This window comes from Aplidium turbinatum, chromosome 5 (genome assembly GCF_918807975.1).
Source record: "Aplidium turbinatum chromosome 5, kaAplTurb1.1, whole genome shotgun sequence".
NCBI lineage: Eukaryota > Metazoa > Chordata > Ascidiacea > Aplousobranchia > Polyclinidae > Aplidium > Aplidium turbinatum.
The window spans coordinates 20,868,012-20,895,520 of NC_137476.1; the positions used below are offsets into that span (position 1 = coordinate 20,868,012).

Sequence of the window (27,509 nt, forward strand, 5' to 3'; positions counted from 1 at the left end):
ATACTTGTAGAGGCTTTTGACGCAGGGCAATTTACCGAGATTGGATGCAACCTATTTCGTCCCCTGAACACTTCGTACCCCCATTTCGTACCCTGAAAAGATCGAGACAAAAATACAACAGAGCCAAAGTCGTTGATCAGAGTTGCCACAAACATTTCAAAATTTTTCTTGATCTTTTCAGGGGACGAAATAAGTTGAAGGCCTCGAAATTGGAGTGAGGTGGTATGGGCATGTTTTAAGAAGGGATGAAGATGATGTTTTGAAAAGAGCGCTGGGGTTGCGAGTGGAGGGACAAAGGAAACAAGGAAAACCCAAGAAAACGTGAACAAGGCAAGTTGAGGAGGAAAGCAGCAAGGCGGGCTTGACAAAAGAGGATGCATTGGATAGCCTAGCCTACTTCGATAGATCGATGTGTAGGCGGGATATGAATGCATTTGAGGTGAATCCGGCCACCCTCGATAACGGGGACATCACCAGATTAAAACTGAATTATGACAGTACTACTTACCTGGGGGGACCACCATGTGAAGGGGACTGATCTCTCACGTTCTTTTACAGCTGTTTTGGTTTTCCTCCCTGAAATTTGCGATGGCTACGCCACTGGATATAGGCTAGATCACTATAGTGTGTAACATTACATTTTCAAGTATGTGTAATTGTGTAACTTGCTAACTTTTTGCTTGGAGTAAAAAAATATCCGGTCAGTGCTCAAGGTAGCCACTATGTATGGCTTCAACAACTTGAACAAATACAATGCACTAATAAAATAATAACATATGTACTAAACTGAAACGTTTTTGGCAAGAACTTTTTATCTTCATTTTTGTCACCTAATACAGTAGGCTACATCTAAACAAGAAACAAATAACTGTAAATAATAGTAGTGATAAGAGACAAATAAATAACTGCAATATGCACTGAACTAAGTACAAAGTACAACTGAAGAACAGATACCGTACCAAAGGTGTTAACATTTTGTTGATATGTATGAGTGTAATCACAACTTCACAAGACAAGATAGCAAGCAGCAATTACATTTGCTTTAAGTTTATTGTCTAATTGCCCTTTTGGATGTATTAGAACCAGTTTCATACAAACTGGTTACATTAATGTCACGCTTTTGTGCATGCGTGTAGTCAATAGTCATGCGCACAAATCGAAATGACCACTTTTCCGTGTTTTACGATGAAACCAAGACCGGAAAAATGTTTGCTGCAATCTTGCAACATTTGATATGTTTTAATACAGTAGCAAATGATATTTGAACTTTAAATGCCACATTAGCAAAAAATGACGTTCATACAATGTTAGGCAATTAAACGCAAAGTAATTTTCAGGGAGTTTTTTTTTGGACAAAAGTTTTAAATTTTTTTCCAGACATTTTGGAATGAACCGTTGTATCCTAAAACCAGGGCTAAAGTTGGATTAGGAAAAAAAAGCTAAATGACCCCCCTACCTGAAGAGGGCAAAACCTACTTGTTGAAATCGTTTGAGTTTAGTATGTTATTATTTTATTAGTGTATTGTATTTGTTTTGAATAAAGCTATTCAATCCCATCAAGTTACTGTCAGTCACCTGTTTCACAGCATTAGCCATAGACTTCATTCACTTGGCCATTCGCTAAATCGGTGTGTACTTCATTTTGGGTTGCTCAAGACATCGTCCACTTTTATCTGATTCATTTTGTTTATAGGTTAGGCAAAACGCTAGTACTTGTGATTGGATTGAAATTAACTAGAATTATGCTAATCTCTATTTTTATATTTTCTGTTTCTGTGGTTGTGGTTGGATTAAAGTTTTTGAAGTTATTAGATCCTCCCTCCAAGCCAAAAGTATATCATTCTGATTCACAGTTTGTCAAAGTATGCTCATATTTCATTTGTAGATTACTTAATAACCTATTGTAACTTAATTTGGTTAGCTCACCAATTATGACAGAATATTAGACCCTCAGCTAAAATGAAGTGTGTCAATATGACTACAGTTACCATGTAAGGGAACCATAGCCTGTATGGTTATGTTTCCTCATTCCACTTGATCAAAAGCCTGTAAAATTTCCTTCCTCTTTAGCTGCAGAGTTGCTCATTTGTCAATAATGAACAAATACAAAGTTGATGGCATAATAATTTGTCGTTTTTGTATTGCTCAATGGTGCAAAGTGTCTATGCGAAGGTTCATGAGACCTTCATTTGATTGCTCAGAATTGTTTTCTTTTTGGGCAGATTACCATAGTTATCATCATCATCATCCATATTTTGTTCAAAAAAGCCTGGTCTTCATCTTAAAACAGCAGGATCGACCAGTTGTCTCCAGCGGCTCCTCCATCTCTATTGTTGGCATCTTCTGATTTCAGTTTTTTTTTGTCATGTTATCCCACATCTTCTTTGGTTTTCCTTTTCCCATTTTTCCTGTCACCACCTTATTTCAAACTCGCTTTGTCAAATTGTTCTCATCCATTCGTTCAAGATGTCCAACCCATCTCAGACGATGACCACACAAGAACTCTTTAATATTCTCAACATCAGTCCACTCTCAAGACATCGTTTTTAATTTTTTCGAAAAGTGTCTTGCCACACATCATGCGAACCATTCTCATCTCTCATTTGCATTTGCCTAATAAATGTCGTCTTCATCGCCCAGCATTTACTTCCATGACACATCACACTTTTTACACACTATGCCTAGGGTGTGGTAAAAAAAAAAAAAAACTTTCAAAAGCCCATGTCTTGTACAACCTTTCTTTCAAATTGTGAGTCAAAGCATTCTGCCACAAAGTGTGCCTGACAATTCACTTTCTATCGTAGTTAATGATTGAAAATTGGCACGTCTTGATTTTTTTCTGTTCATCTTTCTGTTACATTGCCTTTTTAATTGTGTTGTGACAATAGCCACTAAGTGAAATCATTATTGTTTCATTTTACATTTTCTCGGTGAAAATTATTTTTGCTATAGGTTTGTTCTTATTGTGTTGGAATTAAAGAATTTTCTAGATAAATTTTTGATTGGCAAAAGTGGATCTCTCCATGTTTAGATCAAAAAAGTGCATGCTTCACTGTACAACTGCTTGCTCTAGTTCTAGAATCTAGATAGTTCATTTTTAAGTGCACTTTTACATTAGTCTAGCTTTGTTGGAATGACTAGTTGTACAATATATATTCATGCAATATTTGCACTGTAAACGAATATGTTTGGTGGTTCTACAAATTAACAATTTACTAATCTCAAAATATTAATGTATATTATATATACTAAGAAAACAAATCAATAGCTTTTTTTCCCTAAAAGTCTGAACCTTAAAACATTTGACCAGGCTAACAGTCACAATAGTATATATTTCAATAAATATAATTTAATTTATGTTGTGGAACATGTTTTCGTTCTTATTAAGTTTTTTTTGTTATTATTTTTTCATTCTTATTATTATGTTTTTGTTATTATATATACTTTATTGTTTTAGTGTTGTTTTATTGGTTTTATGTTTGTGGATGTGGAGCTTGTTTGTGTATAGTTCAATACTTGCGTGGCATGGAATGGAAACCATAACCACAAAAGCTATGCTTCCCTTATTTGTTAACTTAAACTATCATATAGCATATATGTCTTTTCAATATTGCAGTAGCAATCATCGTATATAAATGTCTGCATACATTAACTAGCACAAGCTAGTGGAAAAAGTGTTTGTATGTTTACTTAATTTAATATTGTTAAAATTATAGTAATTTCATTGTAATTCATATTAATCAGTAACCAACATAATAAATAATGTATCATATATAATAATTAAAAGCAATAGGAGCAAAGTGGTTTAAACGCTTGCTCCATCTAGTCAAAAAATAAAGAGCCGATTATAAATGTAAATACTAAACTCATATTTCATAAACTGCCAAACATGAGTTTAGTACATAAATTTTGGGCACTTTATTTTTTGATTTTTGCAATAGCTTTTGAAAGCTTTGCTTATATATATACTGTCTTATAAACTTTTTTTTTTATGAACTTATGTAATTTTTATGTACTGCCTTATGTATTTTTAGAATGTCCTTTTGCGTTGTAAGCAACTGACAAAAGTTTATCATCCTCCCTTGCTATGGGGAAAAAGCGGTCATATTCAAACAGCAATTTATGCAAAACTTGGCCGTTGGAATTGTCCTCAGCCATCCGGAAAACGTCACATGATAACCATGGACACTGGAGAGACTATGTCATATGATGTATTTGAAGCTTCTCAAGAAAACAAGTTTAAAAGTGTGTAATGAACTTAAGTATTATAATCGAATAATAGATTGCATTTGTCAGAAAATTAATCTTAAAGAGTGATAACAAAAAAAACAGCTGATTGTTTTATGAGAATACTGATCCAGTTTTATGAGAACTAAGAAAACTTTAGAAAATCCTGATTTCGAAAGAGGATTATAAACTGTAGTATAGTAAATAGAAATACTGAAGCACTGACGCAAGGTTTGGTTTTGCCACTTTGTAATCAAATTGACTACAAACTATTCCACCCGTTCTCTTTTGTTGAGTGAAACGTCATTTGTAAATTTTTTGCTGAATGGTATATGCTGAGGGGAAAACCACTGTCGCTTGACTTTGTCATTTCTTTAAAATTACACGTTTAATAATGGGGCTATGAAGATAAACTGCAATCTTTAATACTTAAAGACTCATTGATTTATGCTTATTACTAATTGTGGTATTTCTCAGCTTGCTGCACTCTTCTTGTTTGTCCTGGAATATGCAATTCTTCTGAGAAGAAATACATCCGCACCTTTGTTCAGTTTACAATAAACAGAGGTTACGGTGTTTATGTCCTAAACCACATTGGTGTACTACCATCTGTGAAGTTGACATCCCCAAAGATATTTACTTACGGTGAAGTGTTGTGAACTTGATTGTATTGATTAATATAAAAACATGTCACATTTATCTTGCAGTAAACTATTTTTTAGAATGAACATTAAGACATGTTCGCTTTAAATAAAATTAAAAAATTTTTGTTGTACTGTACCGTACCACAAAGGTGTACCATATTGGGTACTGCAGAAAATCACTGATTATTATGAGTGCTTTCATTTTAAAATATCAAAAAATACAGCAAAATATCATATTTTTTTTAGTTGGAGGTAGCCTACAATAATAATCAAGTTGTATTTTGCACCCATTGCGTCAACATACAGTACACTGTGATCACATATGCGATACAACAGGAAGCAGCGAAGTGTCATATATATATATATATATAGTCTTCTGGTCAATTGCTCCCATTATTTTGGCATGCCATTAAATGTTCTTTGCCAAAACACTACCGCATGCTCTGGAGCAGTGTCGAACTCACGTTTTTTCGAATGTCACGCAGACGTTTTCACCACTCAGCCAGGCAGCTGTCTACTCATCCTGTCAGACAATCAACACTTGAAATTTAATATCATTTCTATGTATATAATAAATTTTCTAAAAAATTGAATACGGTATATTATTTTTGGTGGTTGAAGTATCGTTTTGCAAGACTGCTCTTTTCTTGTGTTTTGCTTAATCAAGAAACCAACTAGGCTATTTTATTGCAATATTTAAGCTATCCAATTGTGATTGAGTGGAGAGCAGTCCTTTGATTGAGTCCCTCAAGAGCTCACTCTGAAAGCCGAACCAGTGCTGCTTAATGGAGTTTTTTTGTACACAAAGTCAGACACTTAACCACCTCAGCTGTCGGGACAGACAGAACCAAAGGCAATCGTTTTTTGTTTTTTTTCTCATTTAATATCTTCATTTTTTTGTTTCCACTTGTAAAGCAATAACTTCCTGTCCTTTCCTGTAGTGTACAATAACTTCCTGTTCCATCACTAGCACTGTTTTCATTCTCTGCACAGTCACAAGTTTGAAAAGGACAAAGTTACAAATTATTGTCTTTAAAAGTAGCAAGATGTTTAGCATTTTTTTGCTGTCTCTTGGTTGACGGACATTCAAATGAGTCCCCTCGTTGACTGAAATCAAGATACCCATTGCTCTTGGTTGAGGGGCATTCAAATGAGTCCCCTCGTTGACTGAAATCAAGATACCCATTCATGCCAGGCACTCAACTTCTGTTCAATGAAGCTGATGGACGAGGCATCTCTGCGACTAATTGAGCGGACCATAAATGGAATTCTGAATGGGTCCAGTACCACTAGACTTCATCGTTCATATTTGAAGCTGACAAGCCTCATCGGCCTGACACTGCAAAGACAGGTGTAAGTGCGCCTCAACCGTCGTCGCAAGGGCATCAGACTTGTCCGCTCAACCATGCACCAATGGGGAATGGCGTAAATGCGGTACTAAGGAATAGACTGCAGACCACATCATTAACGACTGTACCATCTTCAAGCCACATAACAAAGTGGAAAGTCTGTGCGTCTTGGATAATGAAACCAAAGACTGGTTGCTCTCTAATAGCCTTCTAGTGTACAGGCCTTAAAACTCGTGTTTTTTTCCGGCAGCCATCGTGGCCTACCGAGACCTCCTTCTCGGTGGTCACAACGGTAAACCATAATCTCTTCGTGGGAAAATTGTAACATAAGATTCCCGGATCCGTTCGTCTGTATGTAATGACCGAAAAGAAACACTCTTCCGAAACGTCTATTCGAGAATTGTATTTCTGTAAAATTAGCCTCACTGGCTGTCGAAATTGGGGTGCAACGCGATACACCACTAAACTTGTCACTACAATGCAAATTACTTGGAAACTTGGAAATTACTCACTAAATTACAATTACTTACTTGGAAATTACTCATTCCCAAACAAATGGACCAGTCAGACCTCAACGCCTATCATCAAGGCGCCCATTCCATCGATATGCTACACAACTTGTGGATAAGAACTTCAGCTGCATGGAAACATGGACCCAAGAATGGAACGAGCTGCCACATATCCCTCCCCAGTTTTCAGTCATGCCAGCACTCTCCATCCCTCCTGGAGCAGACCTCTCAAGAAAGGCATGGGTCACATTGAACAGGATCAGATGTGACGTTGGCTGTACTGGAGCTAATTTGTTTAGGTGGGGGTTGCATAATTCGCCGATATGTGTCTGCGGAGCGGTAGAACAAACAATGCAACACATACTCCACGAATGTCCCATCTTACGACCCCCAAGTGGAATCACTGGTATTCGACAACTGGACCCAACTACCGTATCTTGGCTGCACGAGGAGGCATTGCCAATCTAAGCTACTACAAGTCAAACGAGAGAGACTTGGATAAAGACGGAAATTTCGTTCAGCTAGCAAGCACTAAGCAAAACAGTTAAATATGCGACCAACGTTCAAGCTACAATTTTACGAATGAGAGAATAATTTGCAATATTCCAAATCGCACGTAGGCAGTTATGTGATGTAATAATGATAGGCAATGATAAGTTATTCAAGCACCTGTTCAAGCCTGGCCCACACCTGCTCAAGTCTAGTTCACACCTGCTCAAGGTTGGCTTACACTTGTTCAAGTAATTAAAGATTTAACGATGATGTAATGTTATGCTGCAGCTGCAAATGTTTTAAAGGTCTTGCAAACGATTCTGCAATCTGCTCATTTTTAGCAATAGTCCATTACGTCAGACGCCAAGATTCAGTGGACCTGAACGGTTTTATATGACGTTTGATATAAAAATTGTCCGTAACACTCGGCGGCCAAATCTGTGTGCTTGGAGGCCAAAATACAAATAACGATAGCACAAGTAAATAGAATTAAACTCGCTACAATGTTAAAATGATCACTTAGCGTTGTTGAAGTCTGGGCGACGTCCTGCAATAGAATCGTTGTACCACGCAATAACTGCTTTATCGGGATTGTAATCCGGTATTGGGGCACCATCTAACGACACTAAATTGTTTCAACTGCTCGCTGCTCAGTAAACTGTTTCAACTGCATACCGCCTTTCATAAAACCTGACCATTTATATCGTTATGATGTCACCATTGAGGGTGTGAAGTCACTAACCCACAGCGGAAACATTTCTCAACTATGAAGACACGTGTTTTCCCCTCGGATGTCAACTAACCTAGTTCTTCTTTTTAACAACGATTCAATGTCCGACAACATTGAGTCGATATAAAAAAGACAATATTGCTAGCCAATGTAAATTAGCACTTCGGATTAACACTTTGTTAAAATAAACGTCGGGAATTGCAAACAAGACTTACAGCGCTGGTGATCGCAGCTGGATATATTCAGTACATACATACAATAGCATATCTTCCCGCGCAATACAACAGTGGTGATTATGACGCGCTGACCTACAGTAATTCTGCGTCACTCTTTGATACTACATATTTTCGACATTTAATCCACGATCATTCTAATGCGAAATTAAATAATTGGCTAGAAAAAAACGGCGGTCAAACTTGGCCGACTGAGGAGGTAGCACCGGCGGTCATTCAAGCACTACTTAGCGGCGATGGCCGCCGGCTGCTTTAAGGCTTGAGTGTAGTCTAGGAACATCGTGAATTTGGCGTAGTAAAAGGAAAGACCCTCGGCCCCAGAGGCTCACATGACGAAAAACTGTTTTGTTTTCAAGTATACAATATGTAATTTTTTGTAACATGTATAAAACAGGCTTTTGCCTTTGCAGTTTTGAAAATTTCGTGATCAATATTTTGTACCATAAATAATGGACACTTCAAAATTAACTGGTCATCTTGTACAATGTACATGCTAGGAGAAACGAAATACTTCGCAAAGATGGTGGAAACCGCTCAAGCTCGAAACCCTGAATCATTGTTTGTAGCAATCGGCTTTAGTATGGGAGGAAATATTGTTGCTAAATATTTGGGAGAGGAAGTCAAGCATCAGGAAACTATTCTTTGTGCGGTTAGCATGTGCCAAGGCTATGATGGCATCAGGTGGGAAATGAAGCAAAATTTTTGTTGCTTGCAGTTGATACTTCTGTGAAGAAAGTAAACTAGATTGTATAATGTAGATGTCGCTTGGAATTGCAAGCTTCGCTTTGTTGCTTCGTGCAACACCACTGCAAACAGTAGAGATCAGGACATTTTGACTTGTATTTTCTTGTTTCAAATTTTGGATAACTTTTGCGTCGCAAGTAAAATATATTGTAATGAGACTTCAATGGTGGTAAACAAGGCAACATATGCTCCATGGATGAAAAAGAATTTGCGCCTATTGGTCTCGCGGTGAGTTGTGCTTGCAGTCAGATGTCTTGCGCCCCTCCAGAATATGATGTAAACCAAGCAATAACATCATGTCAGAATTGACTTCGTGCATTACGTTTTGCATATGTTAATTATCCTGCAACTGTTGCATTTACTTCTGGAAGATTTTCTAATGCATGTGTTTTTTTTTACCAAGATCCACGAACCCGATGTCGTATGGACTTCGAAGATTTTATAATTACATGTTAACAAAGAACTTTTTGAGTGTTTTACAACCTCACTGGTAACTATTATGCTATTCAATTAATATCTTACCAAGATGCTTCTGTTTTAAACTTACTTTTGTTACTCGGTTGGGTACTGCAAGGATACTCTCAAATGTCATAATTGTCGATATCAAACCAACTATAATCTACAACTCAGCTTGAGCCTTGTGCTAAAAGTGTTAACTTAAATATAAATCTGTTTCGTTGAAATACGTGTGTTCTTCACCTCTGAGGTGTTCATTTACTAAACGATAATTATTTATATAATTGAAGCATTTGTATGAGTTATTTACACCTATATTTTTTACTAGGAACACAGTTAAAGATTTTTTTTGATTAGAAAGGAAAGCAATTGACTGAAACGTTTTAGAGAAAATATCGAAACAAAACCTATATCATTGATTAAATTATTTTGAAACGTTTTGTAAGTTTTTTTTTGTTTTCAGAACAAATGTGTTTTATGTTGGAACATGACATGTCCCAAAACTATTGTACTTAGACGATACTGATGAATTTAAGATTGTACCGGTACTCTTAGTGAATCTCAACTGCTTCTCCAATTTAGCAGTCTTTTACTGGCAGGAGGTCACTGCAATAAACATGCGCTAGAATTAATCATGGCTTCTGAGACATAGGAAATGCAACTGTCAACCAATTACGACTTGCAGATTTAGTCCGACCACCCTGGTTCAGGTGTAGACATAAATTAGTAGAAACCAAGAACCACAGTACATGCGTTTAGTGAAATAGCCTATCTCTGCGCTGTGCTTTGAAACAAGTTAAAATGTTTTCATCACAACACTAGGAAGGATTTGTTTCATCTCCATGAGAGCCATGTCCATGCAAGTTCTAGTAAATTATTCGATGAGAAGAAGGTGAAGTCGGCAACACGGTTGAAAGACATTGAAGACGGCTTGCTGAGGTGAGTGCTCCACTGCTCCTACATGCTTGCATGGTGTTTTATGCAGGTTCTTAAGTAGATGAATTGCTTTTTTTTGTTTTTTTTGTATTTGTTAAGCTGGTGGTTGAACAAAATCATAAAACTAATACACCAATTCAACGCGTTAGCGTCATTTCCTTCTGCGTTTCTTGCTAATTATTCCTGTCTGTGCATTAAATATGCTTTGAATTTGTTAAGTTGGAACTAGAGATGTTGGCTGATACCGATATCACTTTTTTAGGCCGGTACCGATATTTTGCGGAATGGCCCGTTTCGGCGAGTCCGATTCGGCGAGTCCGATTCGACTAGTCCGATTCGGCGAGTTCCCTATTCGGCGAGAGCCCTTTTCGGCGAGTGCCCTATTCGGCGAGTTTTTGAAATTTTATAAGGAAATTATAGGTACCGTAGCCTAATTGTAATTGCCGTTTTTACATCGTTTTAACGTCGCTAAACGTTGAAATCGTGCAGAAAGGAATAAAAATAAAATGTTTGAACTATTAAATTAAAATTCGTCATGTCAGTTCAGTTGTTTTTATTTCTGACCATCATATGAAAAACAATACACGTCAACATAGCAAAGGTAGAAGCGACAATTCACGTCAACATAGCAAAGGTGTAGAAAAAAGTAGAAGCGACAAAACGCGAACGTTAAAACGTGCTTGTGACCGAAGTAAGTTATTGAGTTGAAAGAAATTTGGCAAGGTTGCATCACCTTCAAAAAAATTTAAGATATGAAGGAAAAATAAAACAAAGAAAATGTTACAAAAAAAATAATGTTTATGTCTATAAGTTAGTACTTTTGAATAGTTAAAATCATAGGCGCCTAACTATTTTTTTGGCCGTGGGGGCGAAAGCGTGTTTCATCAGCAGCAACGTAAATTCAGCGAAATGTCACGCAGATGGATGATGTAATTATGTCGTCACACTAGGATTGCTTTTATTGCCACACTCAGAGTTATCGCTACGTTCGACCTACCGTTAATTATTATAAACAAAGCTCGACCAAAACACATGCTATGCGTCTGCGTTGGCTAGCGGTTGATGGACTGCGACTCTTTAAGCTAAGCGCAACATAAAGTTAAGCAACGAACTAGATTTATTAGCATGAAACAAGAGACGAAAAGGTTTACTAAAAGGTATACTGTAAATGGAATGAAAATACTAACTTGATCATATGCTTGAAAATATACCTGTTGAAAGTAAAATCATTCATGTTTACATCAATTCAACAGCACGTCACCTTTAATAAATTTAAAAGTTGCTGACATCCGTAAACAGCCCTTGAAAAATAGTTACAGAGAGACGTTTGATTAAGTTTTCGACTTGACATTGCTCCCTTTTCAGTACAATATCGCAACTTATCGCAGACCAGCTTTCAAGTTTCAATTTGCTGTAATACGCCCGTTTTCGTGTTGCAGATGAAACAAAAGATGCGCATATTCCCCGCCTTTGATCGGGTTTCCATGGCAACGGACGTGTGTGCGCCATGCAGTTTGCGCGATTGTTGTGTTGATTATGCTGCTTGTGCGACTGTGGGCAGTGCGGTTTGTACCAGCCCTTGTTGCTTTGGTTAGTGGTAACCTCGGGCCGAGACTTCAAGTTCATTTTCACAGCAACCGATTCACTGCCGCGACAATTCTCTGCAGAGGTTTCGACTTTCGAAAGCGACAGGAGACTGTTTGCAAGCGCATTAAGTTAAACGCACGCTGCGTCAACGTAGCAAATTATGTTGTTTTTGGGTGCATTCAACATCTGATGACATTGAATCGACGCAAAATGGTAGATTTTTGCTATGTCACAGGCAGCAAAATCAGTCATTTTTACATTGATTCAACGTCTGTAGACGTTAAATCAACGTAAAAATGACAGATTTTTTTGTCTGGGGTGGGATTGTAGCATCGCTACTCGTTGCGGTTTGTATTTAAAAATGTTTTCCTGCTGCCGATCGCTAGTTCATCTATTGTTTTATGTATCAATGCCGCATAAAAAGTTGCTCCCACGCGGAAATATGCGTGGGGGCCTGGCCCCCACGGCTTAGGCGCCTATGGTTAAAATGATTAGTTTGGATCAACAAATGTGTGACCTACACTCCTACAGCTTAGATTGAAAAGAAATTATCGGGTAGGCTACCGTAGCCTAGTTATACCGACCAGCAAAAATTTGTTCCAAGAACCCAGTTAGCCTAACAGTTCATTTTTACATTGTAGTAACAGAATGAAAAGGCTAACCAAATGTGTGGCCTATCGTTTTAACGTCGCTAAACGTTGAAATCGTGTAGAAAAGGGTGCTTTTGCTGACTAGGATACTTTGAAACTGAGAAACATTCACAGAAGCCCTACGATACGTTGCATTTTTAAGATAATGTATTCAGACGTTGAATCAATGTACAAATGAAATGTGAAGAAAGGCGTTCTTCCCGGCTATCAGCACAAGGCTGATTACTCACTAGCACAGCGAGCTGCAGTGACGCTTCGCTAACCAGAACGGTGTAGCTTCCACGCCAGCCATTGAGACCTCCAATTAAACGTTTAAGTTATTTTGGCAGCCGATTGTAGCATCGAATAGACAGCGATAGACACGTGTTTCGCCCATGAGGCTGGGCTCATCAGTATGGCACCGTATTCTTGCCACTTGAGTAATCGACCGCCGCTTTACCAGTCAGTTTAACTCTTATCTTTGTGGAAAGAAAGAGCCAACAAAACCAGCAGGTGCCAGGGGTAGGTCAATGTGAAGAAAGGCGTTCATGGGCGAAACACGTGTCTATCGCTGTCTATTCGATGCTACAATCGGCTGCCAAAATAACTTAAACGTACAAATGAAATGTTATGCTAAATGGGTTCTTGGAACAAATCGTAGGGCTTCTGTGAATGTTTCTCAGTTTCAAAGTATCCTAGTCAGCAAAAGCTCCTTTTTCTACACGATTTCAACGTTTAGCGACGTTAACACGATAGGCCACACATTTGTTTAGCCTTTTCATTCTGTTACTACAATGTAAAAATGAACTGTGTTCTTGGAACAATTTTTTGCTGGTCGGGATAACTAGGCTACGGTACCCGATAATTTCCTTTCAATCCAAGCTGTAGGCCACACATTTGTTGGTTCAAACTAATCATTTTAACTATTCAAAAGTACTAACTTATAGACATAAACATGATCTATTTTATTTTTTTTTGTAACATTTTCTTTGTTTTATTTTTCCTTCATATCTTAAATTTTTCTGAAAGTGTTGCGACCGTGCCAAATTTCTTTCAACTCAATAACTTACTTCGGTCACAAGCACGTTTTAACGTTCGCGTTTTGTCGCTTCTACCTTTTCTACACCTTTGCTATGTTGACGTATTGTTTTTGATATCATGATCAGAAAGAAAAACAACTGAACTGACATGACGAATTCAAGCACGTTTTAACGTTCGCGTTTTGTCGCTTCTACCTTTGCTATGTTGACGTGTATTGTTTTTCATATGATGGTCAGAAATAAAAACAACTGAACTGACATGACGAATTTTAATTTAATAGTTCAAACATTTTATTTTTATTCCTTTCTGCACGATTTCAACGTTTAGCGACGTTAAAACGATGTAAAAACGGCAATTATAATTAGGCTACGGTACCCGATAATTTCCTTTCAAAAATTTCAAAACCTCGCCGAATAGGGCACTCGCCGAAAAGGGCTCTCGCCGAATAGGGAACTCGCCGAATCGGACTAGTCGAATCGGACTCGCCGAATCGGACTCGCCGAATAGTAGCAGACCCGATATTTTGGCCGATACTTTAGTAGTTTAGTGTTACAAAAAGAAGCAATTTTGGTATTTGCAAGTAATTATATATATATCAAATGCTTAGTTTTACCTTATTTGCATAAAACTATTAAAAAAAGCTTTGAATTGGCATATTATGCCAATTCAAAGCTTTTTTTAATAGTTTTATGCAAATGAGGTAAAACTTAAAGCACAAGATCAAAAGTAAAACCACAAGATCTTGTGCTAAAGCACAAGCCGTGGCACCGCCGCGACTGACACAGTGACAAATTAGTCTAAAACCAAAAAATCCCCTAAATTCAAAATTAGTTGTGTTCAAGTTTGGCCCTTACAATAAATAAATTCCAAAATACGCCACAAAACCAACCAAATTTGGAAATTTATAGAGCAGCAAGGGGAACTTCAAATGGGCAACATTAGGTGCCAAAGGGGGCATTATTACGTCATTATGAGTGACAATGGACGGATTTGGAAGTCTTTGGCACTTAAAGATTCAAGAATCCAATCCCAACTCAATGTTGTGTCATAATACAGTAGAATTCGCCTATAACGGCTTCGTTTATAACGTCAATTCGCCTATTACGTCACATTTCGCTCGGTCCCGGCAGAATTCCTATCTTTTACGTACATTGTAGTTCGGCTACAACAGCATCGCCTATAACGTCAATTCGCATGTAACAGCACCCTTTATTGGTCCCCAGACGTCTTTTGTTCGTTTATAACGTCACTTTAAGCCATCACCTTCACCACGAACGGTCAGTCTTTTAATCCAGTTAGCGCTGCTGCTTGCAAAATGTCTTCCCTTTATTTTGCTACGTCGTTCGCAGCGGCGACTTTAACTGAATTAACTTTTTTCCTGCGTAAAAAACTATCACGTGTGAAAAGCAGCTCTACAGCTGACCTTTAAACAACTCAAAGCAACAGTTGTACGTGCAGTACTGTATAAACTAATTAACTGAATTAACTTTTTTCCCGCGTGAAAAACTATCACGTCTAAAAAGCAGCTCTACAGCTGTGTCAAATCCGTGTCAAAACCGAAACAGCTGAAGATCAATGCCTTTTTTGCTAATAAACAATGAACTTCTCTACTACTGTATGTAACGAGCTGTATTGCGCAAATTTCCTGTACTTTTTGCTGTAGGTTATTGTTTTTTAAACAATTTCTTTGTTTACTGTATTTTCTGCATGACTTTTGTCAGTTTGGTTGTACACAGTAAACCTGACTGGACTATACACCTCTTTCTTTAATCAAAAGACAGTTTTGGAATAGTTTGCGATAGTTCGTCTATAACGTCAATTCGGCTATAACGTCAGTTTTTGCAAATCCCCTAGAGGTGCCGTTATAGGCGAATTCTACTGTAGTAGGTTTTAGTAATGAAAGGCCATCGTGATTGAGAACTGGGGTATAAGGGAAGAAACATTATATCATAATTGGGGTTTCTGAAAAATAAATAAAGGGTTTGCGCAAACTCTCCAAATAGGCAATCATAATTGATAATAAGATGTAAAATGTAAACCAAGTCATTTGTGTAGTCGTACAAAAACTATTCGACAAGTAATGTGCAACCTAAGGGCGGTAGGCACTTTAACATACTGATATCCCATTGAACCACGAACCATCAACCAATCAGAAGCTACGCTGTTCATGACGTCATCAATGTTGCTTTTCTCGGAACAAAGGAAAAATGCAACTTCCCACCACTGCTATTGCTCTTGTTTGTTGTGTAATTACCAAAAAAAGTTTAAAGTAATAATCAACTCTCTGGCTGAATGCTGAAATGGCCACAATTGGACGGACAACCTAACATCTGATGGTTCGGGTTTGTTCAATTGGATAGCAGTATGTCATAGGTTCTACCCCTAAGGGCGCTTGTCGTTTGGTTGAGAAGCTTTTGCCAGGCCAAGACTACCAAGGTAGCAAAAATGTATAATTTTGCATCGTTTTTACGTTGCTAAACGTTTAATAAAAAACATGCAACTTGGTTGTTTTTAGTAAGCTGGTTCTATCAGTTTGTGATTTAATTTCCACCTTTCGTTGTAATAAACTCATCAAGCTTAAACAATGTCAGAGTAGGCTAAGTAGGCTGCGCAACAAACTCCCACAGCCACAGTTGTCACCACTTGCTGCTGACAAGTCAAAGAACATCTATATATATGTCGTTTGATGTTGCCTATTTGCGTTGCATTTTTGTGTTTTTTTTTATAGTGATACTTGCTCTTCGCTATTTCTGTTACGTTTAGAATTAGATGATGTCACGTTATTATGCCGATTTGAGATATAATAATTTAATTCATGACGTTGTATGGATGAAAAACTTTTACAAGTTTTATGGAAGAAGGAAGGTGAAAAGGAAGGTGACTTACAGCTCAGGAGGACATGAGTCGGAAATTGATTTTATTGTGGTTGGGCAGGAACAGAGAAAGTACTTGAAGAATGTGAAAGTAATTCCGTGGGAGTTGCAGCATAGACTAGTAGTAGGAGACTTAAATATGAAAAAAGTGAAGAAAATTGTGAAGAAAGAACGAGTTTTTGTGAGAAATGTGTGGAAACTGGAGGAAAAAGAAACGAGAATTAAGTTTGTGAAAAGAGCAAAAGAGCTGGTAAACATAAGTGCGCATGACTTGTGGGCTTCATTTCAGAAAGGTGTCCTAGCAGCATGTGATGAAGTATGTGGGAAAAAGAAAGTGAGGAGGGATCGTGGAGACACATGGTGGTGGGATGAAGAGGTGAAGCATGCGATTTCACAGGAAAGAGATGCATACAAGCAGTGGCGCAAAAATGGGTCAGAAGAGAATAAAAAGAAGTATAAGAGTATGAAAAAGAAGGCAAAGAGGGTTGTTGCAAGAGCTATGAAGAATGGTGCTGAGGAGGAACTTAATAAAATGGGGGAAAGCCAAAACAAAGTATTCAGACTCATAAAGCAAATGAAAAAGGATGGGAAAGATATTGTAGGGGGAAGATGTATAAGGAGTGGAGATGGGAAGTTGCACTTCAGCCCGGAAAGCAGAGGAGAAGTGTGGAAGGAACATATGGAAAATGTTATGAATAAGGAGAATGTATGGGATCATATGACAGAGGTTGATCTGGTGGAGGGCCCAGTGGGAAAGGTGACTCGTGATGAAGTGGTGGAGGCAATGGGGCAAATGAAACTGCATAAAGCAGCCGGTCCATCAGAAGTGAGCGTAGAGATGATAAAAGCAAGTGGAGAGTTGGGAATTGAAGTAATGCTACAACTTAGCCAAAGGGTATTAGATGGAGAGGGAATGCCGGAGGAGTGGAAGCATAGTACTGTTGTTCCACTGTTCAAGAGAAAAGGGGATGTGAGAAGTTGCAGTGCTTATAGAGGTGTAAAACTACTAGAGCATGGAATGAAAATTGTGGAGCGAATACTAGAAAAGAGGTTGAGAACATTGGTGAAATTAAATGATATGCAGTTTGGATTTATGCCAGGAAAAGGTACAGTGGATGCTCTGTTTATATTGAGAAGAATGCAGGAGGAATACCGAGAGAAGCAGAGAAAACTATATATGTGTTTCGTCGACTTAGAAAAGGCATTTGACAGAGTACCAAGGAAAGTGATGGAGTGGGCAATGAGGAAAAGAGGTATACCAGAGGTATTAGTGAGAGCTGTGATGTCCATGTATGAGGATGCAAGAACAAAAGTGAGAGTTGGATCAAATTATTCAAACGAGTTTTTTGTGAAGGTTGGTGTACACCAAGGATCAGTTTTGTCACCTCTGATATTTGCTATTGTGGTTGACGTTGTAACTGAAGGAGTGAGGGAGGGCTTATTGAGTGAAATTTTGTATGCTGACGACCTGGTCTTGACAAGTAATAGTATGGAGGGACTGGAGAGAAAGTTTGAGAAATGGAAAGAAGCATTTGAAACCAAGGGTATGAAGGTGAATCTTGAAAAAACAAAAGTGATGGTGAGTGGAGCAGAAGGAACAGTTGTTGAGAGCAAAGTAGATCCCTGTGGAATATGTGGCAAGAGAGTGATGAGAAATTCAATGCAATGCAAGGAATGTGGAAAGTGGGTACATGCAAGATGTGCTAATGTCAAGAGAGCCGCAACAAGATTGGCGAAGTGTTTTGTGTGTGGGAAATGCAGTAAAGGAAGGAATGAAGTGGAAGGCCATGATGATGAGTTCTGCCATGGCATCGAAACAGTGACAGACTTCTGTTATCTGGGTGATCGGATAGATGGAAGTGGTGGATGTGAAGCAGCGGTGACAACCTGGGTTTTTTTTTTTGGTCATTCATCGGTCATTGATCGATTTTTTAGCAAAATGTCCGAAAAAAATATAGTCAATTAGGTCAAAATGTCCGAAAAAATATATAGTCAATTGACTACATATAACCAAAAATGACTAAAAATGACCGAAATAAATAAAAAATGACCGAATTTTTTCAAGTCATTTAGGACAAATGACCAAACAGTCTCAGCGAAAAAAAAAACCCAGGTGACAACAAGGGCAAGATTGGGCTGGGCAAAGTTCAGGGAATGTGGGGAAATGTTGTATGGCAGAAAATTTTCACTAAGGATGAAAGGAAAAGTATATCGGAGCTGTGTGCGGCCTGCAATGCTATATGGTAGCGAGACATGGGTATTGAGAGAGAGTGAACTGGCAATCCTGAGAAGAACGGAAAGGTCAATGGTGAGAGCAATGTGTGGGGTGAAAACGAGAAGGGAAAAAAGGACTGAAGAATTGTTGGATATGCTAGAGATGAGAGAGACCATAGACCAAATGGCAAGGGCAAATGGAGTAAGATGGTATGGACATGTGATAAGGAGGGAGGAAGGAAGTTTTCTTAGAAAGGCACTAGATCTAAAGGTGGATGGGAAGAGGAAACGCGGTCGTCCAAGAAGAACGTGGAAACAACAAGTGAAGGATGAATTTAAAAAAGTCGGACTGAAGGAGGAAGATGCAAGGGACAGGGTGAAATGGAGAAGAGGGATAAAAACAATTGCTGCGCGGAAACAATCGGCCACCCCCACTAGTGGGGAACAAACCGACGATGGATTATGATGATGATGATACTCTGCTGAGAGTAAAAAAGAAACACAAATGATAAATATTGGAGAAATTGAGTCTCCTTACACAACTTAAGAATCGAACAACGCAAAACCGCTGAAACAAAATGTTTTGTATAAGTGAAAGAATCACTCTAAGCAACCAATGTTAAAACTTGCGCGCAAGAAGTCATGGGAGTGTAACGTATCAAAAATTTGAACAGGTTGTTATTTTTCTACATCAATGTGACGTTAGTTACTACTTTAAAAAACTTATATCTTTGCTTCTGTAGAAAATCTGCAGCAAACGCCTTTTTTTACGTGTTTAGTATCGGCCAAATTTTGCCGATACCGATACTCAAAAAATGGCCGATATCACCGATACCGATATCTCTAGTATCCCGGTACATCTCTAGTTGGAACCAAACTGTTTTTTGTTGAAAAACCTTCAAATCAAAAAAACGGTTTGTTTTTACTTTGACGTTGCAGCAGATGTAGTGATGGAACAATCTCTGGCTCCACCCAAACTCCGGCTCCAGGAGGTGATAGTGGCTTTGGCCCGGAGCCGGATGTGTGTGTGCTAACTGTGTGTGGTTGTGGTCAAGTTCATGATCTTGGATAAATGTAATTTTATGCTTCATTGTGGTATTGTAGTAATGCAAGAATACACAATTACATATGTTGGCTGTAACATTGGTCTTAAATGTACATGTAAGATTGAAAGTATCAAGAAAACAAGTTCAAGGAAGTCAATAATAATCTTAAAAAACAATACTACATCAGGTGAATAGACATTAGACAACACAGCCGAATTTGAAATCTACTCAAATGTTTACTCTTAAATGAACCTCTTTATAGGACTGTAAGTATTGCCTAAAGCAATTTTTTTAAGAATGGCTGCTTATTGCTTCACTGCTTGATACGAGTGGTGTACCAATAACCAGGGCCGTTTTTGGGCCCAATAGCAAGGTTAATTTGGGCCCAATATCAATGAGACTCTCAGGCCCGAAGTTCAGACACTTTTAGGAAAAACACATCATATCCAACAGGCAACAAATATGAGGTGGTTTTTTTCATGTTCCTGGGCCCCTTGGAATGGTTACAGCTTTTACAATCCCCCCCCCCCCCGATGCAAAAATACCCTCTGTACCACCCTGTCTACACTACTGCCAACAATCGCTTGGTTGAAACATTGATTATATGGGGTAGATATTAACAAAGGCCGGAAGCCCCGGCCGGAGTTGACATTGTCTGGCCGGAACATCCTTCCTCCGGCCAAAATCTTGCCTCCTGTGATTCACTAAGCAGATGTGCATCTAATTATATAGAATAGATCATTGGTAGGTTTTTTGAAAATGGCTACTGTTTGTAGAAGGTTCTATTGCTAAGGTTTTTACTTTGAGTGATGTGAGCAATGTGCATGTGCCCGCACCTAAATGGAAGAAAAGCAAGAAAAAAGAACTTTTTAGTCACTAAAAAGCAATCTTTCGTAAACGTAAAAATCCTTTCCATTAACCATTTTATAAGCCTTATTTCATGTTGTTACGCTGATCAGGTAAAACTCGTTACAAAGATCATTAATAGTAGGGAAGATAAACGGTAAAAGAAACAAAGCAGAACAAGAATGATTTGCACAACAAACATCACTAAATGGACAAAATTAAGTTATGAAAGTGCAGTACGCACAGCTCATGGTCGAGAACAATGGCGCAATTGTATCCAACCCTCAGTACGAGGAACTAACATAATGATGATGATTTCATGTTGAAATGAAAAAAAAATTGCTGCTTTTAGAATTAGTTTTGTTCAGGTTTGCAACCATGCAATGTAACATTACTTCAAAAGCAGCACAACCGAGGCTCTGACATCGTCATGTCCTTCCTCGTATTGAGGGTTGGATGCAGTGCACTATTGTTTACGATCATGAGCTTTTTGTACTGCACTTTGATGTCTGTTGATGGAAAGTACTTCCGTGGTAAAGCAGACTGAAAGCACTTGAGGAACGTGGTTACTTATTGATCGATCATGTTTCTTGGTTTTAAATTAAGTGAAACCAAAACTGTTGGTTGCGCAGTACCAATAACAATGTTTAAAAGCAAGAAATTAAGGTCAAAAGACCCGTGAAGCTCGTAAGGTATCATAATTTGCCTTAATTCTTCAATGAATACTCTAAGGAAATGTACCAAATCTAATCTTCTTTTCCTTGCAGAGCACCAGAGCAGACCTCCTCACCGTTTTTAAATCTACCCATTGCACTTCCAGTTATACTTTCAAGTTTCATATCACTGTTATGTGCTTGCCTTCTCACATTTATTTATTCATTTATTCTCCGTATTCTCCCACTTTGCCTTCTCACATTTTACCCTATTGAATAAAATGCAATAACTTTTGCCAGTGCAGCCTTCACTATTGATTACTGAAATCAAGACATGTATTTCTAACTGTTTGCTCAGCCAAGCTAAAACATTACGTCTACATGTGATCTAGCAAACGATAACGGAAAATAAAATTGAGATCAAACATGAAATTCCTTTGTTAACTCTTCTGCTACTGCACCTTTCTACAAACTTCAGGTTGGATCAATCAGTAAAATAGGCCAGACTTTACGGCATGCCGTAGGTTCCACATCACTAGTGTACTGTATAGGGAAGGGTACTTTGCGGTTATTTGTCGAGTCCTGAATCGAGACTGTGGAGACTTGGTCATGTCAATGCCTTGCAGATAACAGTTCAATGTATTATGATTCGTTGAATTGTTGAGTTACATGTTTACCGTAACCGGTCGTTTGGTCGACAGGACATTTGGTCCACAGACATTTGGTCGACAAGGCATTTGGTCGACAGGACATTTATGTTAGGGTTAGGTTAGAGTTAAGGTTAGGTTAGGGTTAAGGTTAGTTAACTAACCCTAAAATGAATCGTTCTGTCGACCTAACGTCCTGTCGACCAAATGTCTTGTTGACCAAATGTCTGTCGATCAAATGTCTGTCGACCAAACGTCCTGTCGACCAAATGACCGGGTACCCATGTTTACAGAGCGTAATGACGTTAATGTCTGACTTGCGCGTACTACTCCTTGTTGAAAATAACTGAAGTTTATTGTTCAAATTATTGTTTATTGTTTAATACCAACATGGTTGTTTCTAAGCAATGATAACACCAGAAGTGTGGATGACAATTGACAATGTGTTCACTTATTTGTGTCCACAGACACTTTGATGGTCATGCAAGCACCCAAGACTACATGCTCCAGTCCGGATGTGAACGTGTTATTCATAATGTAAGATGACAGATTCAACCAGTTTTGCCATAGGAAACAGTGTTTATTTTGTTTATTAACATACTGCTGTAACAATTGTCTACTTCTATTGTTGACTTGGCTCCCAGCACGGCTATGGAGTCGGGATCGAATTTGAAAAGGTTTTGAGGAGTCTGGCGTCGAAACAAAAGCGATTTTTCGACGTCCAGGTGTAAAATAATTTATCCTTTTGGTTATTATTTGGTTTACTTTCAATTTTTTGTGCTAAAGATTAGTGTCGCTCTCTCAGTTTTTTTTTTTGAGTTAGGTTTGGGGGTCAACACCATGTCACGCATAAGAAATAAGAGAATGTTACAACAAGAACACCGCATACTATAGGACAGTATTTCACTTTCTTACTTTAATTTTTTTTGACTTAATTAAAAAGTTTCTTATTAAAATTAAAAAACATTTAAAAACTTTTTTTTCTTCTAAATTTACTCCTAAGAGCAGTAACTAATTTATTAACCATCATGAAATTGCGCAAAATTCATAGTATCACCACGACTTTGAAAATTTTTATTAGTTTTATACTGCTGATCGCATCTATGGCCACCGCAGAGGTAAGCTACATTGCTGGCCTACGGATGATTATCGTACAGCAAATAGTCCAAAAGTAGAGGTTCAAAGTAAAGAAAATTAGTCTTCAGATCTATTTCAATATGTATCAAGTTTGTCACAGCTGACCTAGACCAGCATGTTATAGAAAATTTTAAAAGGATATCAGATCAGGGTTACGACCGGGACATTTTCCAAGCTGTAAATTTTATTCTACCTGTAGATTTAACATTTGCTTTTTTGCGACCAAGAAGATATGTCGACTCTTAACGCATGTTTTGCGATATGCTATCAGTCATTGCATACTAAGCAAGCAATGGAATCTAACCCAAAAAGCAAACAGTTGCACATTGCACAACATAGCCGTGCCTACATTTTGCTATTACTGTGTACGTGGTGGCAACCTACTGTGTTTTGCCATAACAAAGGAAACGGATGGAAAATGAAATGACTTTTCTTTGTTTGTTTTTAAAAATGAACTAAATATTACAAATGACACGTTGATACGCGGTCTGGGGTTGGGATGTTTCCATTTTAAAGTTTGTGCTAAAAGCTCTCAAAAGCTGAATTAAAAACTTGCTGCATCATCATCAGTCGCCATTTTTGCTTGCAGCAGAATGCGCATTAACATTAGTTGCAGATCATTTTTGTATCTTGCGCAAACAGACACACTTGTGTGCCACTGCGGATGCGATGAGAACCACTGGTCTACACATCGAGTGTCTACCCTACGACCATTTTCTTTAATTTTGTTTGTTTGTCTATTTCCCGTTCTAGGATTATGTTTTTTTGTAAAATATGACATATAATAGATTGTATTAAGCGATATCGCAATTTCGAAAATTTCAATGAAAATATATAGATTGTGCAATCTGATAAACCAATAGTTGGCGAAAATGAAAATTCTTGTCACATTGCAACAAAGTATCTCTAATTTTGTCTATTTTGCGATATTGTGTATAATGTGCCTACCTCACGCGCGCAGTTACTTCACGTTGTAATCATATAACATAAATATGCAGCCAACTATAAGTTGCGTTAAGTCTGCAACTTGGCATTCTGTATAATAATTTCTTAAGCCGTATAATTTGTCACCCGTAGTATTATCGTCATGTCTTATTGTCTGTACAACAAGCCTTTCCACCTTGCCATTTTTGCTGTTGTTTCTTGTGGAGTAATTTTAAGAAAGCCGTTGCGAGGCCATCCTTAGCGGTATTTTATTGCACGATCAACTAATTGAAGATCTGCTGTAATTTTGTTGTAGATCAACATACCCATTATGCTCCTCAACTCCGAAGACGACCCCTTGATAGTCAGCGATGTCCACGATGTGCCCCTGCAGTTTTCACGTGAGTGGACATATGAAGTTGTTTCTTTAGGATTGTCGGGACTGAAGCTTCTGGAGCCAAGGGTCTATCCTTTAGCCACCCCAGGTTGACCCTATTTCCGGACTACACCGAGAAGCTGTTAGAGAACTTTCAACGTTATCGTTCTCGGTATTGTGATCCGTCTTTGTCGTCATAGAAGCACTGTGAATCCACTTACGTTGCTCAAGTGAAGCATTTTCAAATCATAAAATTATCACAATTATATATTAACGAGTTCAATCTTTGAAGAATTATTGACACTGGTACTAATGTAACTTGTTTTTTTTTGCTTTTTCTCCCAGCATTGACGTAACTTGTTTGTTTTTTGTTGCTTTTCCTCCCAGTAATATGGGACGTTTAAGCAGGACTCTCAGAGACGGATTGAGGTGAAGTAGTAGTCTCACTATTGAATGAACTGTAACAGTTATTTTGTATTGATTTGTTTATGTTGCAGAACAAACAGACAACGCGTTGTTTGTGACCACCAAGCACGGCGGACACCTCGGTTTTTTCAAAGGCGGCTGGTACCGTCCCGATGACGTCACCATGGTGGAAGTTTACGTCATGGAGTTCGTTGAGGCAGTTTTAGATATTACATTAAACGGAACGTCTTCATCTCCGTAATTACAAGTCAATCGACGTTGTAACAATGTAGAGAAATAATTACCATTTTTGAAAAAGCACAAAAAATAGAATACCTAATCTTCTTGGAATTATTTGACTCTTTAATATTTTTCCGGAGGATATTCTAGATTCGAACCATCCACAGAGTTCTTTGGTATGTGACATCATCACTCCTGGAAGATCGCGTTCTTCATTGTTGAATTTGCACCACTTACGCACTGAATGTGTCACATTCCACTTAGTGGAACCATGGCCACCTAAAGATACGGCCTGATTTGTCACATTTTGCAGAAATTTCCAGGTTTTTCTAACTTTGGGCGAACGTTTAAATAAATTTTTCTAAAAAATTAGATTTTTACGCTTTCTTTATTCTTTTTCCCAGATGACACAGTAGGTTTTAACATCCTCACATGTTGAAAAACAAAGAAAATTTGATTTCGTAAATTTTAGTCAGACTGTTAATTTTCAATAACAGTCTGATTTTGCGTTTTTCAACTTACTTTTTCTCATTTGCTAAAAAGTTTTTTGTCATTAGGAAACCGCAAAAAGTAAAAACATCTCAAAAAATGTCAGTCAAGCACTAGCAGTAGCTGTAATCAAAATCTGCAAAATGTGACAAATCAGGCCGCATCTCCAGGTGGCCATGGTGGAACGCATTATGCCTTGAACTGTTTTGAAATGCTGTGACGTGGCACTACCAGCTTTCCCACTGTGTTTTGTTGGTATTTATTTACACAAGGTAATTACTTTCCAATAGGTCTTTAGCAGCAAAAAACTGTTGCTGCGACGTCGATTTATTATTGTGAGATGTTTCTTTAACGCAAATAGCGTGTATTCAGTTACCATTTAATTAGACATTGCAAAATAATCTTTACACAACCCATTCAGTAATATCCATCAGTTTGACATCAATATGAGCCAAACAACATCAAAAACAAAGAATTGTATAAAAATGACAATTTTTGTTTTCTGCTTCTCATATCACTAGTGACTTTACACAAGTTCTGTTAGCACTGGCAAGGATTTCCATCTGAAACATTCTAGCTTGGTTCTCGACCCCTGAAAGTTCAAGAAACACAACAATTATCTACTGTAGTTCTTAATTGTGCTCTTCTGTGTTGCCAATCAATTAATCGTAAACATTGTCTCTAGTTATCATTTGTGCACAAAGCAAAGAAGTGAACTAGTCACGACTCAATATGAAATTTACCCAAGATTGCTTACAAATTAGATGATTACACAGGTAGGCTTTTGAGGTCAACGTTGTAAAAAGCTCTTACATCTAACTCATTGTGTTGTCATAATGTGTTTCGAGTTCTCGCCTTAGAAGAGTTTCTGTGTCATCAAATGTTTGTATTTGTTGTGCGGCCATTCTCTTAATGTTGTGTTTTTTTTTTCAGACGTTAAAGTTTTGTCTGGCCTTATTTGATTTTAATATGATAGCTAACATTTACCCAGCAGCAGAGTCTTTCATTTTACATTGATTCAATGTTTGCAGATGCTGAATTGATCGCAAATGGGTATGTTTTGCTAGCTTGGTTATTACATTACAATATGCAGTGATCGCTATTATCTCATGTGTTGTGTATACTCACATACGTTGCAACGTTCCTTCCACATGACCACTAATTTCGCCTTAGAACTCGAGGTTCACCACTTGCAGTCTTCACGTGATATCACTTTTTGCCCTGTCGCGGATGTTCGCTTTTCTGCTGAATCTTTCAAAATATTTCTCAACAAAGCAACGTAATCTGCATAGATGAAATGAAATGCCCTACCTCCCTCAAATAAGATCAGTTTAATGAAGTTGGCTCATCGACATCGAGCCAAAGGGGCATACTGGGTCCAACAACAGGAAATCCGGATCCAAAGGCATTTTTTTAATATTGCAATTACTTTGTATTCGATGAACATGTTCAACGTACCGTATTTGTTTGGCTCAGTTTACTGAGAAAGACTGTATTTGGTTGCATCTCAGATCAACCACTTCCATTTCGCACCAAAACGCCTGCTACTTTATCTTTAGTTCAGTAACTTAATTTATTTTCTTAATTTTTTAAGCGTAGCCTTCATTGTGTCATAACTTCCAACAAGAATGATTCTTCGTCAATGCCTCCCTGGCTTGGATCCATCTGCGCATTTTCTTGGATGTTTTCTTGCCTGTTTTCGTCACAGTTTGCTTCGCCGTTGAACGTAGTTATTTTGTGATTTTTCATCCTACTTCGTTATTTCATGCCTTTTGTTTGCGCTTTATGATGATCTACAGCTTAATTAAACGGCTTGTTTAGCCTTAAACATATTCTAGTCTACTTAAATCTCATGTCAGAACGGTGTTTTCGAAAACTGATGAACTTTTACGGATCTTATGATTAACTGTATTAATCTGTACTTGTCAGACAAATTTAATCTTCAATTTAGCCTACTTTGAATTTAATTGATCAACTGTGTTTGAAAGATGGTGCTCCAAACGATCCCCTCAATATCCACGATCGAGCGTGTTTACCATTATTAGTCTAATCACTGGTAGACAGCAGATGTTGAGCGCAATG

At 37.9% G+C, this 27,509-nt stretch overlaps 1 protein-coding gene across 1 annotated transcript; it reads left to right on the plus strand.

Annotated features, from left to right (window-relative positions):
* Window positions 1-1,703: 1,703 nt before the first annotated feature.
* Window positions 1,704-27,449, plus strand: LOC145771410 (monoacylglycerol lipase ABHD2-like). Its single transcript, XM_082583172.1, has 9 exons — window positions 1,704-1,862; window positions 4,035-4,245; window positions 4,705-4,872; window positions 8,682-8,865; window positions 9,332-9,418; window positions 10,207-10,323; window positions 22,324-22,393; window positions 24,234-24,318; window positions 24,791-27,449. Exons 1-9 carry the CDS (start codon window positions 1,743-1,745, stop codon window positions 24,958-24,960), a joined length of 1,212 nt encoding a protein of 403 aa, XP_082439298.1. The 5' UTR covers window positions 1,704-1,742; the 3' UTR covers window positions 24,961-27,449.
* The last annotated feature ends 60 nt before the right edge of the window (window positions 27,450-27,509 follow it).